Genomic DNA, 19,747 nt, shown 5'->3' with positions numbered 1-19,747 from the left:
CCACAGAGGGGGGCGGGGGCACGCGTGGAGATAATGCAAAACTGAAGACATGCGATTTCCATGATAAGATGGATAGTAAAAATTTCATGAAAAAGTTCATATTAAAGTTCACACTGTGGTAACCAAAATGCAGCATTTTTGTTTTAGACAGTGCAGCTTGTCATAAAAACACCAAAAGACATTTTCGCACTGTTCTTGAAAACCTAACATTTAGACAAGAATATGGAGAAATACTGTCAATGTCAGTGAAGTCATGACCCAGTAAGCACTATTAGTTCAACCAAAAGAAAATCATTTGCACCAACCAATCGGATATCTCTTTTTTACCATTGTATATTGTAGCAATGAATAAATATTGCTTTAAACCAGCAAGGAGAAAGTGATATCAAGAGGAATGTGATACAATAAACTGTTGGAGACCTTGTAAAGCCAAAGTATATGCTTACAAATGAAACATTAAATAAAATTATAAATTAAAGTATACATAAATTCCATTTGTTTTAGTTTATTTTACAAAAGGCTATACAAAAACAAAAATGCCTCCCCTCCTCCCTTTCGGAATGTTACTGATGATTTGTTTATGTCGGCAATGTTCTACAGATATACTCAAAATGATTTTACTGAATTGACAAAAATATATCTGTCACATTTCAGACGAGTTACATAAAAATTGCTCTTAGTAACCTTCCACAAAGTAAAAGATTAATAATTTTCATCAAAGTGATATTTTAGATAGTGACGGTAAATTTTCAAATTATCTAGGATATTTTGTACGTTGATGTATGAAAATGCAAAATTTACATAATTTTTTATTCAAAAATGAAGGCAGTTTTTGCACTATCACATTTCAGCTGTGCCTGAAATCATTTCTGTTTACTTTGTGTTTGGTTAACAGGCAATATGCATCTTAGGGAAGAGTGAAAAGATCAGTAACAAGTACTAACGGTAGCCCATGTTTCATGATAAAGAGCTATATAAAGCATATGGCATCTTATAACAGACACCTTTATATACTTTAAGTAGGAGTTACAAGAAGGATTAATGTGCAATGATGTAAACCTTTCTGGTAGGTTATTTACAAGAAACTCCCTTGAAGGAGTTAACTTACGGCTAAAACTTAATACACAATCTACATCAAACAACAGTATAGTGGCTTAAAAATACCAACGCTTTGTTGTAATTCACCTTTTGTGCAGAGATTAGACAAGACATAAATGAACTTTGATCAATATGTGTGACAGTGTTCCTATTTAGCTCACCACATGAAGTAAGGAAAAGGTCACCAACCTTCATATAAAAATATCAAAGTTCCCTTCTATATGCATTTAGTGAAGAGCCCTGACATTTGGAAGTAAGGACATGGTTGTAATGTTGTACACAGTTACACAAGTTAAAACATAATTTTCTTTAATGTATCACTGAAATATTGCAAGTCTTCCACAATTAAATACTATTTATTGTATGAATTGTCTAGTTTGCACTGCTATTCAATGAATTAACATTTTAACCAAATGTGTATTATCCAGATGCAGTAGAATTTTATATCAGGGCTCTTCATCAAATAAGGTACAGAAGCAATGCAGCAATATTGACATTGGAAATACAAGAATATTCAGTACACTGGGCTTTTGGAAATGTATTTCTCAGTGATGAAAATAGCTACAGCTAAATCTGTTGAAAAGAAGTTCACCAAAACAATACAAAATATAAAAGCATTTCCATAAAAAATTTACAAAATTGCCTTACTCCATATGGTATGGTCTGTGTTAAAGCATTCAGTCACTTTTTTCCCTCCTCAATTCATCAAATACAATTTCTTCAAGAACTCACATTAGTAATGTTCACTAGTATCGTCATCACAAAGAAACCTAACAATCATAATAATAATCCACTTCAAAGCCAAACAATTTCAATTTATCTGTGCTTGAAAATATTCTTAAAACAAATACTGCTGTTTAAAATTTGTGTAGTATACTAACCAAACAATAGTGAGACTGTTTCATAAAGTTATAACAAAAGTTTTTATATTGTGCTACCAGATGATGAAAGACATTGGCCATGAAAACAGTAAATTTCCTCCCTTTCATGCAGTCTTGCAATGATTCTTCTGGGAGTATTTGAACATACTAGGCTTTGTGCAGTCTATAACACCACCCAGCATTTGATTTACGACATTTTTATATGTCTAATACTTTAAGAATCAAATCATTTTTCACGCAAGGACAAATGACTCGTGTTGTCTTTCTGTGTTGGCACAAGTGAAATACATTTGAACATAATTCCATTCCTACATTAATTTTCAAGTAATGTATCTAAGAAAAAGGTTCACAGTGATCGTGGCAAGACTATAATCTATGTTCCAGTATTAACAGAGACTAGATACATGAATTAATCAATTCCTTCAAATTCACAACAGTATTGCACTAGGCTTTAACAGAAATAGTAAATACAATAGTCAGCACAAGCAAAACAAGTTATATATATATATATAAAAAGAAAATATCATACTCAGAAACTGAGACATCAATTCTTTACATGGCATTGTTGCTTGTATTACATGAGTATCACACAAAATGCATGAAGTCAGCTCTGTCTTTTGCTAAATTGTTGTTATTGTGCTTCAAATAACAATAATGATGATGATGATGATGATGATGATGATGACAGATGATGATGGTGACGGTGATGACAATGACAACAATGATGGGTGATGATAACAGGGTGTATGTTTCTTTAAGACTTACTATGAAAGAAAATAATGTAAGCTGCCAAAGAAGCACTTTGTCTGTTACATAAATACATAAGCATTAGCAATTAGAATGTAATTTTTTAAAAAAGAGAGTCAACAGATTTTTAAATCGCTTGGTGTCGATAATAGCAACACTCAATATAGGGACCTTTTTTTAAATTAAGTGTGACAGAAAAAAAAAAAAAAAAATCAGAGCTAGTTGTCACATTTCACACAAATTTGTTAAAAGTATATTACATAAATGTACACAAAATTACTTTACTTCTGTTATGTAATGTATGCAGAACATGCATTTACACATTCCTAACGGTGAGTTGTATCGCTAGACATGTTTACGAGCTGAAGGTATAATGATGACTTAATATCGGGCAGTCTATAATCACACAGCCAACCATACTAGAAATCCTGCTCGAAGTTTATTTTTCTTCACCACATCATCAGTTATGTACTGTCTCACATTAAAATCTAAAAGTTTAACACTATTCAAAATCATAGGTGCAGATGCCTTTGATAATGGTATTTTCTTTGAGCGAAGTCAAATGCCCAAGGCTTACAATGCCTGTAAGCAAATCTGGTTACATCACAGAGGTAAAAGTACAAGCTATGTCCAATGGTCCCTCTATTCTAAACACTTTCACAGTTGTGGCTTCAGGTTTGCGGTATTCTCTTTTCTTCATGAATTTTGGGCAGGTTCTTTCACATCCATGAAATTTCACTGACTAATCCTCACTGTTAAAGGGACATGGGAAAGAATCTCAGATCACAGACGTCAGTGTGTGCAGTAATCATTGCACTTGTGGATGGAAAAAGATGAAGTAACAGTCATTTGTAGCTTTTTATATTAAATATACAGTACAGTCAGTTCACCATTCAACGGAAATATCGTTGACAGAAAACAAATTTTAAGACATTTTAAACCCACTGTAGATAGTGTTGATTCTGAGCTTGTCGATAAACTCACAACTGTCACAAAAAAATCACAAAATTAGTGCACCGTACAGGCTGCTCAACTGAGAGTCTTTAGCAGATGCTTGAATCACACACTTTAAAAGAACCACCACTAATATTACAAGTACAAAAGTGGTTCTCTAGGTAGTTCAGTTATGCATGAAATCAACATATGTCTATTAGTGGCACAATGCAGTCGATGTCTGCCACCTTTGCCGGAAAGTGGCAACATACAATGTCACACTGTTTCTGTTATAAATTCGTACTAGGCATCAAAATATTTCACACACTTCTAATGTCTTCAAATCTGTCGTCATGACAAGTATTCTCAAATACACAGACTAATTGTGACACACACAACAACTGAATCATTTCTCCAGGTATGGCCAGTCTCACAGTTCCACAGGAATGGTCTACAGACCACTGAACCTCATCACATATTGTATGCTACATATATGGGGTCTAGTTGATCAGCAAGGAAGCCATCTCTAAGATGCATGCGCTGTTTCTCTCCACGGGAGTTAATTGGCACTACACCTGGATCAACAACAACCACTACTCCGACAACAAGATGGTGTTCCTCCAGAACAGTATTTGTAACGAGAGGAACAAGATCGAGAGCTTCATTTTCATTCCCATCCAGTTCAACCACCACCACCAGTAAATTTGTCCATGTGAATACAGCACTGAAAATGAAATTCTTTAATTAAATTGTTGCTATTTAATATTTACCATGAATGATCATTTAAAATTCTAAAATTAATACTATAAGTACTACATGATTAAGATTATGCATATAATAATCAGAAACTTATTACATGAACATGTTTTCATATAAATTATATTTTGAAGCTGTATTCTGGCAGCTTGTATCTAAACATTTTATAGCTTTCAACAAGCATAATAAAAATGACATTTTTATGTTATTTCCATGCTTATTTCTGCACAGACAAAAAAAAAAGGATAAAGTGACATGTCTTCAAAACAATTCACGCAGCATGGTAAATGGAATGGGGGATAGTTTAACATATCTCAAAGTAGGGTGAAATGGAAGAAGAAGAAGAAGAAGAAGAAGAAGAAGAAGAAGAAGAACAACAACAACAACAACAACAAAGAAGAAGAAAACCCATAGCTTTCAGGATTAAACATATTTGATTTGGTGACAAGAGATGACATGAGACACACACACAGTTATTAAAGTAGGCAAGATTTTGGAGCCAGTGTCTCCTTCTGGCAGAAGGGTTGAAGAGGAAGGAAGAAGGGTGAAACCTGATTGACTGTCTTTCCCAATTTTAATGGATGTTTCAATTAAAGTTTTGTTTTTTACAAATTGAATTTTTTTAAATGCAAGTTGTTACTTCAGTAACATAAGAAGTATGATCAGGCCCAGATCTAGGGGGGGGGGGGGGGGGGTGGAGGGAGGGGGGACCAACTGGGGTATCTCCCTTGGACAGCAATTGCAGAGGGTGCCAAATTCATATTTTTGAAGCAAACAAACCTTGTTGCACAAAGCGCCTAGCATTCAGCAAACATTGGTCTATCGATTATTCATATGATATTAGCGTGTGTGTGTGTGTGTGTGTGTGTGTGTGTGTGTGTGAGAGAGAGAGAGAGAGAGAGAGAGAGAGAGAGAGAGAGAGAGAGAGAGATATCTATTTCTGACAAAGGTCTTACTCGCCGAAAGCTTTAATTGTGACAGTCTTTTTGTTATGCCTATCTGTGACTCAGCATCACTGCTATATGGTGAGTAGCAACTTTCCTTTTCATAATATTGTTGCATTCCATCCTGTATTTTCCACTGTTTGATTATTCATATGATTTCTGAATGAATCACAAGCTGATTTTTGAATGCGTGCATAGTGTACATGATATCTCTGCTGGGTGAAATCCCCATCGCATCTATAAATAAAAACACTTACCAGGAGACAAAAGGAAACAGGGCTATACAAGTTGGGCCATATGAACCCAAACAGGTGAATGCCAATTTCTGTTTATGTAGTTGACTGGGTGTGCGAATGATCAGCATGGTCATAATTATTAGTAAAATCCACAGATTCAGTCTACCAGGATGGAAACAAATGAGTTATAGAAATAACAGGTAAGAAAGATTACATGTCATCTTCTCGATGTATCCAAAAAATGAAATTTTAACATAAAATTTTTGCCAGAAGGCTACACTACTAAGGGCCAATCGTATAGACCCTGGTTGGAAGGCGACTAAATTCTGTTCTCCGAATGGCATGGAAAACGGAGAATAAATGTGGTATAACTGAACCAGTGATTCTGGTAGGGTTGGGGTTAGTGAAGTTAACCAGAGAATAAGTTTTGTTTGTTAGAATGAGGAAGAAGAAGAAGAAACAGGGAAATCACACAAATTATATGGAAGAATATTATGATTCCAAATTTATATGAATATTTTGTACTACTAATTTTTGATTCAAGCTTGAGACTGGAGTATCTGATTGAAACATCAAATTATTTCTTAACATAAAACTCTTTGCTTGTAGGAAGCCACATAGGCACTGATGGCACTGTGTGAATATATTCTGTCGTGTTATTTGTGTAAATGAGATACATAAAAAAGACAATTTGTGAAAAAACAGTTTCAGTTATTTGGTGTGTGTTACAACTGGTGCAATATTAGAACGATCTGTTTCATTTTATCTAGGAAACAGTAACAAAATAGATGTAGTCAAATCGAGAAACCACACCAGTCTTGTGTACTATTCGTATTAACAGCTTTATCAGTACTACATATTGAAATTTTGATTTTTCATATATCACCACATTTGATGAACTCTGATGAGGTAATTGACTCTTTTGCAGAAAGGAAATCATGCTGTGTAAAGCTGTAGCAAGATTAAAGAGAAAAGAATGCCGGGTCCTAAGGACTGATGAAATGTGTACTGTGTTGCTTGCCTCACTCCTCAGGACATTTTAAATTCCATTGTCCTGAATATAGTTTTGGTGGCTTCCATTACAAAATATACATACTTGAATGCCACAGAGCCGAGGTACAGTTATGCGCAATAGAAGAATGCTGTGTGAAGAGGCATGGCACTGCACTTTGGCACATTTAAGATCAAATAACATGTCTCATATTTCCTCAAACATGTATGTTTTGTATATCAAACATGTCAGAAAGATGTGCACTACAAAATGAACATATTTTTGAAACACTGATTTTATAAATTTTTGATGACCTATCTCAAATGATTTGGGGGTGGAGTGGCACTACCAACTTTTTGCCCAGATATGGAAATATCATAGATCTGTTGCTGAGTGTGATTTAGATGTAAAATTAGTATGCTGATACAACTCCACATGTCATGAATAATTTTTATTTTGACTAATTGAATAATGACAGAAACTAATGATTTCATATACTGGTAATGCTGACTTTGTAGGCTCCCAAAAACATACTCTTACAGCGGTCAAACAATGGAAAACCCAGGATTATGAAATGGAAAGTTGCCACTCACCATACTGTGGAGATTGTGAGTCACAGAAAGGCACAATGAAAAGACAATCACAAATAAAGCTTTCAGCCATTAAGGCCTACACACACACACACACACACACACACACACACACACACACACGACTGCAGTCTCAGCAACTGAAACCACACTCAAATTGTTGCCTGAGACTGCAGTAATGTACGTGATTTTTTTTTTTGTGTGTGTGTGTGTGTGTGTGTGTGTGTGGTCTATTGTTGATGAAGGCCTTAATGGCCGAAAGCTTTATTAGTGACAGTCTTTTTGCTGTGCCTCTGCAACTCAGCATCTCCACTATATGGTGAGTGGCAACTTTCCTTTTCATAATAATGTTACAATGGCACTCATCATTCAGTGAAAGGAGAACATCACCACACTGAAAAGTCTGCGAACCACTTACAGTAAGGTGCCTTTTATCAAATACTACAAACAGAGTTAGCATTAGTTGAAGATGGAACCCATAGATTCTAAAAGCAATCTCTTAACCAAAATGAAAGTTATTTGAAATATCTGCAGTCTGGTTAGCACCTGATCCCTAACTATATGTAAAACTGAAAAGAAATGCTTGTAAATCAAACAACTGTATGTCTCATTACAATTTGATTAGTTAAAAAAAAATCAAACAAAAATGAACATGCAAATTCTCTTGAAAAATTTTATGAACTGATACTACTTTCTCTTACAGAAGTTACAAACACACATTTTACAAAAAATTGTGACAAGTGAATCAGAGAGGTATCTTACCATTCAGCAATCTTTTTATGGCATCGCATGACACTATTTTCTATGTCTATAGGGTGATACCGCATTCCTCTTAACATAATAGTCTCATCAAGTGCACCAACCACAAACACAGCATCATGTAACTCTGTAAAAGACATTTCATTTTAGCAAATTAAAGTGGAAACACCCACGCACACAGGTGCACACGCACACTCACACTCACACGCGTGCACACACACGAGGAAGTACTCTTGCAATAGGGATAAATTAAATTAAATTAAGTAGTAACAGCATTTTTCATAATAATCCACAGCACAAGCATGGTGAGCTAAACCCATTCCCCTGCTATGTGCTGGTAAATGAAGCCTAGAGGAAACTGAACTGAGATAAGATCATGCATCTTACTGGTTTGTGTGTTATGAAGACATTTAGTCCCATCTTATTCACTTACAAAGCTTCCAAAACACCTCTCTCAATGAAGAAAATAATAAATTTCTTAAAATTAAAGTAAATGGTTACATACAAAACCTGCTCACAAAATGGTGGCAGGAGAAAACACACACACACACACACACACACACACACACACACACACACACACACACACAGATATTAGAATTTGCAAGCCCTCAGAGCCAGTGGCTCCCCCTTCTGGCTTCATCATGTCCACTAAGTCTCCCCTCCCATGGTTCAAGGCAACTTTTCTGAATTCACCCCATTTCCTAAACCACACCAGTCTTTTTCCTTCACCTTCTTCCTTTTCCTTAACCCTTCAGCCGGAAGAAGGGACCATTGACTTGAAAAGCTTAGGAAAATAAAGCTATAGTTCCTTTGGACAAATGCCACATGGATGCCAAGCTGGAAGATGTACAGATATTTGTGTGCAGGTACAAAAAGCAACTGAAATCTCTACAAAGAAGCAAAGCACCTAGACTTGATGAATTTTATACAGTATTTGTCATAATCATGACCTCTAGCAGATCTCTCAAGAAGCAGTCCATTTTGCATGGTAATATTGATACCACTTTGCTGCAGAATATTCTAAAAAAATGTGTACTCACATGAAAAAGCTTTCTCATGTGGGGAAAACGGCACCGATCTTGAAAGTGACTGTTTAAACCAGATAACACTTTGTTCCTACGATCTAAGAGAAGACAATCATATAGATGCTATCTTGTAAGATGTGACCCAGTCTGTACAATAATGAAAAATCCTGAGTGGAATACACGTCAATGATATGAGGAAACACAATTTCACATTCAGATGACCCATTCGTTGATGTTGCTACACTAATTGGGATCTGTAAAGAACAACTCCATAGGTTGCGATGCTCATTAAGCTCCAATAGGAGACTGCACAATATATATGTTAGTGTCTCCTGAGAAGGGCCATTTAAAATTATCTTTTTTCTACAAATCACATTTAAGTGCCTCGCAGAGGGTTCATCGAACCACCTTCACAATTCTCTATTATTCCAATCTCCTATAGTGCGCGTAAAGAATGAACACCTATATCTTTCCGTATGAGCTCTGATTTCCCTAATTTTACTGTGGTGATAGGTCGGCTCAACAAAATATTTTCGCATTCGGTGGAAAAGTTGGTGATTGGAATTTTATGAGAAGATTCCATTGCAACGAAAAATGCCTTTCTTTTAACGATTTCCAGTCCAAATCCTGTATCATTTCTGTGGCACTCTCTCTCATATTTCGCGATAATACAAAACATGCTGCCTTTCTTTGAACTTTTGTCGATGTACTCCATCAGTCCTATCTGGTAAGGGTCCCACACTGTGCAGCAGTATTCCAAAAGAGGACAGACAAGCGTAGTGTAGGCTGTCTCCTTAGTAGGTCTGTTACATTATCTTGCTGCCCTACCAATAATGCAGTCTTTGGTTAGCCTTCCCCACAACATTTTATACGTGTTCCTTCTAATTGTTCGTAATCGTAATAATTAGGTACTTAGTTGAATTGACAGCTTTTAGATTAGACTGATTTATCGTGTAACCGAAGTTTAATGAGTTCCTTTTAGCACTCATGTGGATGACCTCACACTTTTTATTATTTAGGGTCAACTGCCACTTTTCGAACCATTCAGATATCTTTTCTAACTCATTTTGCAGTTTGTTTTGGTCTTCTGATGACTTTATTAGTTTATAAAGGAGAGCGTCATCTGAAAACAACCGAAGATGGTTGCTCAGATTGTCTCCCAAATTGTTTATATAGATAAGGAACAGCAAAGGGCCTGTAACACTACCTTGGGGAATCCCAGAAATCACTTCTGTTTTACTCGATGACTTTCCATCAATTACTACAAACTGCGACCTCTGTGACAGGAAACCACAAATCCAGTCACTTAACCGAGATGATATTCCATAAGCACGCAATTTCACTACGAGATGCTTGGGTGGTACAGAGTCAAAAGCCTTCCGGAAATCCAGAAATATGGAATCAATCTGAAATCCCTTGTCAATAGCACTCAACACTTCACGTTAATAAAGAGATAGTTGTGTTTCACAGGAATGATGTTTTTCTAAACCCATGATGACACTGTGTCAATAGACCGTTTTCTTCGAGATAATTCATAATATTCGAACACAATATATGTTCTAAAATTCTGCTGCATATCAATGTTAACAGTATGGGCCTGTATTTTAGTGGATTACTCCTACTACCTTTCTTGAATATTGGTGTGACCTGCGCAACTTTCCAGTCTTTGAGTACGGATCTTTCGTCGAGTGAACGGTTGTAAATGATTGTTAAGTATGGAGCTAATGCATCAGCATACTCCGAAAGGAACCTAATTGGTATACAGTCTGGAGCAGAAGACTTGCTTTTATCAAGTTATTTAAGTTGCTTCATTACTCCGAGGATATTTACTTCTATGTTACTCATGTTGGCAGCTGTTCTCGATTCAAATTCTGGAATATTTACTTTGTCTTCTTTTGTGTAGGCATTTCGGAAGGCTGTGTTTAGTAACTCTGCTTTGGCAGCACTGTCTTTGATAGTAACTCCATTCTGCCAGGTTTCAAGACAAAAGTTTCGTTGTGGAAACTGTTATAGGTGTCTCGCATTGAAGTCCGCGCTAAATTTCGAGCGATTCTGTAAAAGGGTTGGAGGGTACAAAAATGTAGCTATGAACATCCAGTGTGACTTAAATTGTTGAGAATCTGTTTTCTGTTACTTCATATGCATCACCAAGGAGACTTGGTGATAAAATCAAACATACCAGCAGCAAGCTATCAGGCCATCATTTAGCCTTCATACAGCATGTGTGAATGGGTAATTGCTGTAATTCCCCTTAATTCCCTTGGGAACCAGTCAGTTCATTACATTTACACAATGAGAAGTTTTGCATAGTTTTTGGTATTTGTCATACATTACATTTCAGTTCATTATCATTTTAATCTATAATTCAATAACTTGTGCGTACATGTGCACATTGGGGGGGGGGGGGGGGGGGGGGGGGGGGGGGAGGTCAGTGAACGAAAGATTCATCTGCTTCTGGCTGTTTGAGAGCAAGGGTCTCAGTAAAATTATGTAGGATCAGGGTGGTGAAGAATAGGGATTTTGGGTAAGAGAAAAAATAAATACTGTTGCGGAAGAATGTGTGGCAAGTTACAGATAGTGATTTATATCATAAGGGATACACAAAGGGGCAGCAGAAATGTTTTTTGATTGAATTTTGGCTAGAGAAAAGGCAAATTTCCAGAGAGACTGAGCTATGACCCTTTTTTTTTTTTTTTTTTTTTTTAAATGAAGATGAGAGGGCAGTGTAGAATGTGCACATGTCCGAATCTTATTAATTATTTATTTATTTCTTGTTCTGTAGATCCAGTTAGTGAGTCAATCATAAGGATATGGAACGTGTCAAATTGTACAGGTTTCAATTTAAACTTAGAATAAATACAAGGGCAATTCAATGGCAAATTGTACATAGTTTAAGTAAGACATACTATAAATACAGTAACAGATACAATGTCAGCTAGATAACATAACTACCATTTGATAGAAAAAGGAGTTTCAAATAAAGGTTAAAGATAAGAGCACAAAGTTAAATCAGATATTAGGCCTACAAGAGTAAATACATGTACAGCCAATCTGTTGTTACAAAAAGTGCGCTAATGCCCAAATGCACAATAAAATCAATTGAACTACTTCTAGACACAATAAGTTTAGTGATGGTATACATTTTCTTTCAGGTATTCATCCACAGTATAATAAGATTTCTCTGTCAGGTAATCTTTGAGAACTTGTTTAAATTTTGGCAGTTCTGTATGAACACATTTGATATGTAGTGGTAGAGCATTGAACAGCTTAATGCTGGAGTAGTAAACTCCTTTTTGTACCAGAGTGAGACGTTTAATTTCTAAATGTAGATTGTTTTTGTTTCTGGTGTTATAACCGTGGAATTTACTGTTGTCTTGGTAGATGGAATAATTTTTGCACACAAAGGTCAGCAAGGAAAAAATATACTGTGCGGCAGTTGTTAGGATACCTATCTTCTGAAACAAGTGCCTGCAAGAGTGTCTTTGATGGACCCCACACATTATTCTGATTGCTTTTTTTGGATGGTGGAAAACTTTTTGCAAGTGGTTGGTTCCCCCAGAATATGATAGCATATGACATCAATGAGTGGAAGTAGCCAAAGTAGGCAACCTTAATAGTGTCAACTTCAGCCACTGAAGAAATTACCCGTAATGCAAATGTGGCCGAGCGAAGTTTTTTACATAGATGAAGAATGTGAACTGACCAATTACATTTACTGTCTATGTAAGCACCCAGGAATTTTGTGTCTTCAACTTTCTGTATTGGTTGATCTCTACATTTTATGTTAATTTCATCGGGATTACTTTGTGATGTATGTAACCTCATATAATAAGTTTTATCTGCATTGAGCGAGAGACCATTTGAGGAGAACCAATTTAAGATGTCATTAAAAACAGTATTTGTAGTTTTTTCAAGCTCATGATCAATCCAATCGTCAATTAGAATTGTGGTATCATCGGCAAACAGGGTAAATTTGCTGTTTATCTCAGAACAAAGAGGAAGATCATTAATAAAGATGAGGAAAAGCAGTGGGCCCAAAACGGAGCCTTGAGGCACACCACACATTATCGTGCCCCATTCAGACGAGGCAGGTTCTCCAGAAGAGCCATTTAGCATTACAGTCTGCTTCCGATCCTGTAGATATGATTGTAGCCACAAGCCAACAGTACCACCTAAACCATAGTATTCTGCCTTTTTCCAAAGAATTTGGTGGTTTACACAGTCAAAGACTTTCGTAAGATCACAAAAAGTACCCACTGGAGACATTTTTTTGTTAATGGCTTCCAAAACTTGGTTGCTGAAAGAGAATATTGCCTGTTCAGTACAAAGACCGGCACGAAAACCAAACTGATTTTTGCTAAAGATACTGTGGAAGTTGAGATGGTCTACTATCCTCCTGTGCACGAGTTTTTCTAGAATTTTCGAGAAGGTAGTTAATAGGGATATTGGGCGATAGTTTGTAACAATGCTTTTATCCCCTTTTTTAAAGAGACGAATCACTACAGCCAACTTGAGTCTGTCAGGGACAATCCCATCTTGTAGGGATGCATTGTATATGTTGCACAAGACGGGACTAACAAATTTATAACAGTGTTTCAGTATTTTACTAGAAATATTGTCCACACCACCAGAATTTTTTTTTTTAATGATCTAATTACTCTTATGACTTCACTTACAGTAACTGGAGGTAAGGATAACTGTGGGATTGTGTTGCTAATAGCTTTCTGTAGGAGGGACAATTAAAAATGTGAGACAGAGAAGCATTATTATTATTGCCTGTCTTCAAAAATAGCACTTAGTTCTGATGTGTGACCATTAGCTTAACTGTATCACTTCTGATTCATCTGACTGTACACTGACTATGCAACATTATGGTACTGTCAAATTCTCGAAGTGGAGAATGGAATCAACAATGAATTACAAGAAAATTTCACTCTTATCCTGATCCTCAATCTCACTGATATTCATTTTACGTGGAAGAGAGGATTTCTCCACTTCACATGTATACAAATTTCGGAACAGTTGGCATTTTGTTCACATAGCACTGAACCTAATAAGACCACATATGTGAAAATAACTCTCTTTTCATTCTTATTATTTGTTAAATAAAGTCACTATGAATTCCACTAAATGATTTTAGAGATTATAGAAGAGAAGGGGGACAGAGTTCATGCAATTAATTAATGATTTCAGTGTTTTAGGACAATATGTAAAGCTCATATCACCAGTCAGAGCATTAGGGACTACTAAATGGAACTTACAAATGACTTAAATGCTGCACAGATAAACTAATGATTAGCATATACATGATAATTGCAGCAAATATTCAGATTAAGAATAAGCCTATTGCTCCATTCAATCAGCTACAAGACAGCAACATCACAAACTACTGAAGGCCATGCTTTATATTAAACATCACTTTTATAACCATGTATAAAATACAAAATTGTTAAACTATTCTAGTTGTGAAATACATTTTCCTGCAGATGCAAAGCATAGCAATATAAAGCTGCAAAATATCAATTTTTCATTAAATGCCAACACTGAAACTGAATTGTGCAGAGTATTTAATTAAAAAGGAAAGAGCACACTAAAAAAATTCAAGATGTTGCATAGCATGTTCTAACATCAAATGTATGTACAAAATGAATCACCATACCATTTATCACATAATCAAGATGGTTGTAACACATGTTAGAGAAATGTATTTAGCAGCAGCCAAACAAAATGTAAATAAATCCTATTTAAAATGCTCTTCTTCAATAATAGGCACGATTAATGGGGATTGTGCAAATGTACAAAAATGAATATTTAAAATCTATTTAATATCAACAAGTTCTCAATAGTTTATTGGATTCATCAGTAATAGAAGTAAGGCACCTAGAGTAACAAAAACCTAATGTTTTTCGAAAGTACATACCATAATGCTGAATATCCGATGTCCTAAAACCATTATTTTCTGTCAACACCTTCCCAACCTGCACATTCTGGATGTGCACATTCAACCATGAACAATGCAGATGGATACTGCGCTACATCATGCTCAAGAAAATCTGATTTACAGAAAAAAACCTTTACAAGATGACTGAGATAAGAAGCGACATGAGGCAAATAAGAGTAGGTAGTGAGAAGTGTGTTTGGTGAGATCTGCTTGTATAGAATAATATGCAGTGTGTTAGCTTACAAGACAAGGTGGTGAGCCCAACCCTGATCAAATGGTGGGCTGCTACATTGGCCAGCCTACTTGCACTTCTTAGATGGTGTCTCACAGTAGTTTAAGCAAATGCTAGGCTTGTCCCCGATTCCACTTCAGAGAATATGATACACAAACAGATGGAATATGATAAAACACAGAACAAGGTTTACACTATTCAGAACAAGGTTTACACTATTCATTGACACATGACGCACACAACTTCCCTCCCATAGATTACCTTGATGCCAGTGCCATCAGGAAGGACATCTGGTTACGAAGTTAAATAATAAAAAATAAAATCTACAAAACAATGAAAAATTTTATCCCACATTAAATGGGGAAACACTAGGGAAAAGAAGAAGTCTGAAAGAGGGAGGGGTTTGGTGCACACCTAATTCTAACAAAGCAGCGACAAACAAATGATTACAAAAATTAGCATGTCTGGAAACAATTAGTTATTGAAGATTGATTTCTTTTCTCCATTATACTGTTTTATCTGAAACTTTTGACAATGACCAGTTAGTTTCCAATAGTAACAGTTGAGTCTCATGCACATTTAAGCTAAATTTATTGTTTCCTTTCAGGCAAAATTGGTAACTATTTTTACATTGGACACATGTCATAACAAACACTGAGAAGCACCAATTATCAAAACATATGAAGTCATATGTAAGTCAACTACTGTCTCCAGATTCATGACATTTGTACCTGAGAATAGGGCAAAATGTTAAACTTGTGATTTCATTAAAAACAGTTTCACAGAATTTGTTCCATTATTATTTAAATCAAGTTTTCACGTCTCAAATTGTGTGGCAGCCATAAGGGCGGCAGGGTTGGCACAGAGGATTTGGGGGGGGGGGGGGGGGGGGTGGACGTCAGGGAAGACAAATCAAATAAAATAAAATCATATCAGCCCACAGAAATATTGCAATAATTTCTGCACACTTTAATACAGTAATAAGAAGCCCTGGACAGAATACAAACAATGTTCTGATGATAGCCAGACATATGAACAATATGCAAAGACAGTACTAAACTGGGGGCATTGTTCTTATCTGGAACAAGTTAGTTTCTTTCATCCTATAATCATTATCATTAAACATTGTTTTCAGATTTTAGTGTGAACAACACGGCTACCCAATTCTTTTCAGTTGGTACATTGTTGAATGTCACATCAGATGTCAATGTAGTCCAAGTGGGTCACCTAAAATGTGTTAGAAAAACCAATCTGTATTACATTTTGGTGCTTCTATTACTATCAATTCCAGTTGCCATCTAGCAAGTGTACCATGCCACTGTTGTTGTAATGAACCCACTCCGAGTTTTGTGAGATAGGTTATTAAGCTTCTTGTTATCTCTCATTGTCTCATTACATTTTTTGTGTTACTGGCAATGTTTGCCTCTTACTTGTCAACATTTCTCCCTGGTTTCTTGTTACGCAAAATAATTTCCCGTGTCCTTCACTGCACTTTGTGTTATTAATGCTCTGGAAAGTACAATGACACAGCCAGGAAACCAAACTGCTAAAAAAAGTTGCAAATATCATAAAGGTACAATAAGATTTAGGAAGTGCTCAACAACGTATCTCACAAGGCACAGAGCAGGTCCACAACAACACTACTGGGTTGGTGCATTTGTTGTAGATCTTTAGCTGAAATATACAGTGACAGATATACAAGGGGCCTTTGAAAAGTCTGCGCAAAAATAAAAACTACTTACATGTTTGTGGTTAACTTTTTTTTATTTTTCGATCCAGTCTCCTTTTAGGCTTATATACTTCGTCCAATGCTCTTCTAATTGGTTGATCCCTTCCGAATAATAGGAATTGTCCAAGTTTGCAAAACAGCTATTAGTTGCTGCAATCACCTCCTCGTTTGAATAAAATCTTTGTCCCGCCAGCCATTTCTTCAAATTAGGAAACAAATAGTGGTCCGAGGGAGCCAAGTCTGGAGAACAGAGGGGATGTGAAATGAATTGGAATCCTATTTCCATTAATTTTGCAACCGCAACTGCTGAGGTGTGTGCTGGTGCATTGTCGTGATGGAAAAGGACTTTTCTGCGGTCCAATCACCAGCATTTTTATTGCAGCTCGGTATTCAAACTGTCCAATAACGATGAATAATATGCACCTGTGATAGTTTTACTCTTTTCCAGATAGTTGAGGATTATCCCTTGCAAATCCCAAAAGACAGTCACCATAACCTTTCCGGCTGAAGGTATGGTCTTCAGTTTTTTGGTGCAGATTCTCCCTTGGTAACACATTGTTTAGACTGTTGCTTGGTCTCAGGTGTGTAGTAATGTATCCATGTTTCATCCACAGTGACAAAACGATGCTTAAAGTCCTGATGATTCTTCCTGAACAGTTGCAAACCTTCTTTGCAACACTTCACATGATTCCGTTTTCGGTCAAGCATGAGCAATCACGGAATACATCTTGCCGATAGCTTTCTCATGTCCAAATGTTTATGCAAAATATTATGTACCCATTCATTTGAGATGCCCGCAGCACTAGCAATCTCACGCACCTTAACTCTTCTGTCATTCATCACCACATTATGGATTTAATCAATGATTTCTGGAGTCGTAACCTCCACAGGGTGTCCAGAATGGTCAGCATTACTTGTGCCCACATGGCCACTTGAAAATTTTGAAACCACTTATAAACTGTTCTAATCAAAGGTGCAGAGTCACCGTAATCTTTATCAAGCTTCTCTTTAGTCTCCTGACACATTTTGCCTTTCATAAAGTAATGTTTAATCACCACACGAAATTCGTTTTCGTCCATTTTTTGACAACCACTTGACTTCCTCGATTCGACGAATGCCAAACACAAAGAAGTAGACCAATATGGCTGAAACTTGGTGTGCGTTCTTTCCAAACATGCTACTAGCTAAACATGACCTCGATACGTGTCGGTGGTGTCATCTCTCGGACTTTGCATGGACTTTTCAAACGCTCCTCATAGAAAAATGTAATCTGAAGAGGATCTGAGGGGGACAAAACTGTGCTTATACTTGTTGGGGTGAACACAACCACATAATTTTGTTTTTCAAGAGTGCAATCCTCAATAATCTGTCTTACGCAAATGCAAGGATAATTATAACAATGAGTTTTGTTTCGTAATTTCTGGCCAGTCTGCTTGTTAACACACAGTGAAATACCTGTAGATAAAGAACTACTAAAGTATAAAACAAAACAGCTTAATAAATGAAACATATAAAGATTTCGACTCATTGAGTAAAACACGGTGAGGAAGACTCCTCTCCTTCACCTTAGAGTTTGATTCACAGAGACAAGACTGCTGCATAAATAGCAGATGTGTTAAACCATCTTGATTTGTGCTGCAACTGCGACTGCACGCGCGTGCCCATGCTAAGTGGGTGTCACTGCACCTGGAGCATCCAGCAGGGGCTGTGTAGGAGCAGGGGAGTCACAGCCCTCACCTCCTGCGCCCAACACTGCTGAGGTCTGTTCTCCGATACTGCTTCCGATCACTGTGCTTGTCTGCTGCTGACCAGTGCACTCTGTTCTCCTTAGGAAACCGAGATACCCAGTACGGGCATATGTCTCCCCTGTGGTGCCTGTCACCAAACGAGCATTGAAATGGTCTGCGTAGTCGCTCTCATCTCCATAAATTGTGAAGTACCCACTTGCATTGTGGCTGGACTGCACCCAAATCTACAACATAACAAAATTCTGGAATAAGGAATTAAATAATAAACAATTTTACAAAAAAAAAATCATCTCATTATTTGTATTTCTTTATTACCAAATTTTAATCATCAACTAATATACTTAGAAAGAGAAGGGCCTTGAAAATGAATTTACAATCAAGCAAATGCAGGATGAATTTCAATTTTAATAAACAACAGCACAGTTCTGTTTGTTTCTATTTAAACTTGTGGTCTTGAGGTAATACTTTCAAATCCTTGTCTAGCCATTTTCCATTGAAATTTGCCCCCTCTTTTCAGAAATGAAAGAACGTACGTATCTTAAAGTTAGTGTTTCTACCAGCTTTTATTCACAAGTTTTAGTGGGTAAGAGATTTTCATGGTTTTAATGTCAGCTGCTGTATCTGCCAGATACATCACATAAAAAATCACATTGATGACTTGATAGAAATATGTTGCAGAAATTAACAATGATTGAGTTTTTCAACATATACTTTCAGATTTTTATGGACAGTGTCATCTATAAAGAACTTCATATCGCACACTGGAAGCAAAGTACACAAATGACCTAAAGTTTGAAGAACACACAAAAAGGCTGTTTACATTATTTCATCAGTGAACAAGAACAAATTTTAAATAGTGATTACATTAAAGTCAAAGGTATCAGATAATAAAACATTTAATCTATACTGTTACATCTTAACCAGAATGAGCTCAGATCAATTATTTCTGCTGTGTATTGCACAAAGTAAGAAACTGTTTTGCATATAATCAGCCCCCTTTCTTATAAATTTTCACCTCTCGTGTTGAACATGGTGACTGTACCAAAAATTATGCCATAAGAACAAACCTGTGCCTTTTTAATCTAAATTTTTGATTGATAGGCTAAAACCTGTATTGTATTAAATAAAATTACA

General features: G+C 36.3%; 1 protein-coding gene across 5 annotated transcripts in view; it reads right to left on the bottom strand.

The window, feature by feature from the left end:
• Positions 1-489: 489 nt before the first annotated feature.
• The window catches only part of LOC126466217 (disco-interacting protein 2), a 648,438-nt gene continuing 629,180 nt past the window's right edge, over positions 490-19,747 (bottom strand). For 4 of the 5 annotated variants that reach the window (XM_050096366.1, XM_050096367.1, XM_050096369.1 and 1 more), the window contains 3 exons: positions 18,552-18,837; positions 7,939-8,062; positions 490-4,383 (listed from right to left, as the gene is read on the bottom strand). In XM_050096366.1, the coding sequence (XP_049952323.1) occupies positions 4,131-4,383; positions 7,939-8,062; positions 18,552-18,837 (663 nt within the window). In that variant the 3' untranslated portion in view covers positions 490-4,130. The remainder of the gene's footprint in view (positions 4,384-7,938; positions 8,063-18,551; positions 18,838-19,747) is intronic. The other variant, XM_050096368.1, reaches the window with a different exon arrangement.

This window comes from Schistocerca serialis, chromosome 1 (genome assembly GCF_023864345.2).
Source record: "Schistocerca serialis cubense isolate TAMUIC-IGC-003099 chromosome 1, iqSchSeri2.2, whole genome shotgun sequence".
Taxonomy (NCBI): Eukaryota; Metazoa; Arthropoda; class Insecta; order Orthoptera; family Acrididae; genus Schistocerca; species Schistocerca serialis.
Note: the sequence above shows the minus strand (reverse complement) of the source record. Positions and strands in the feature narration are given on the sequence as shown.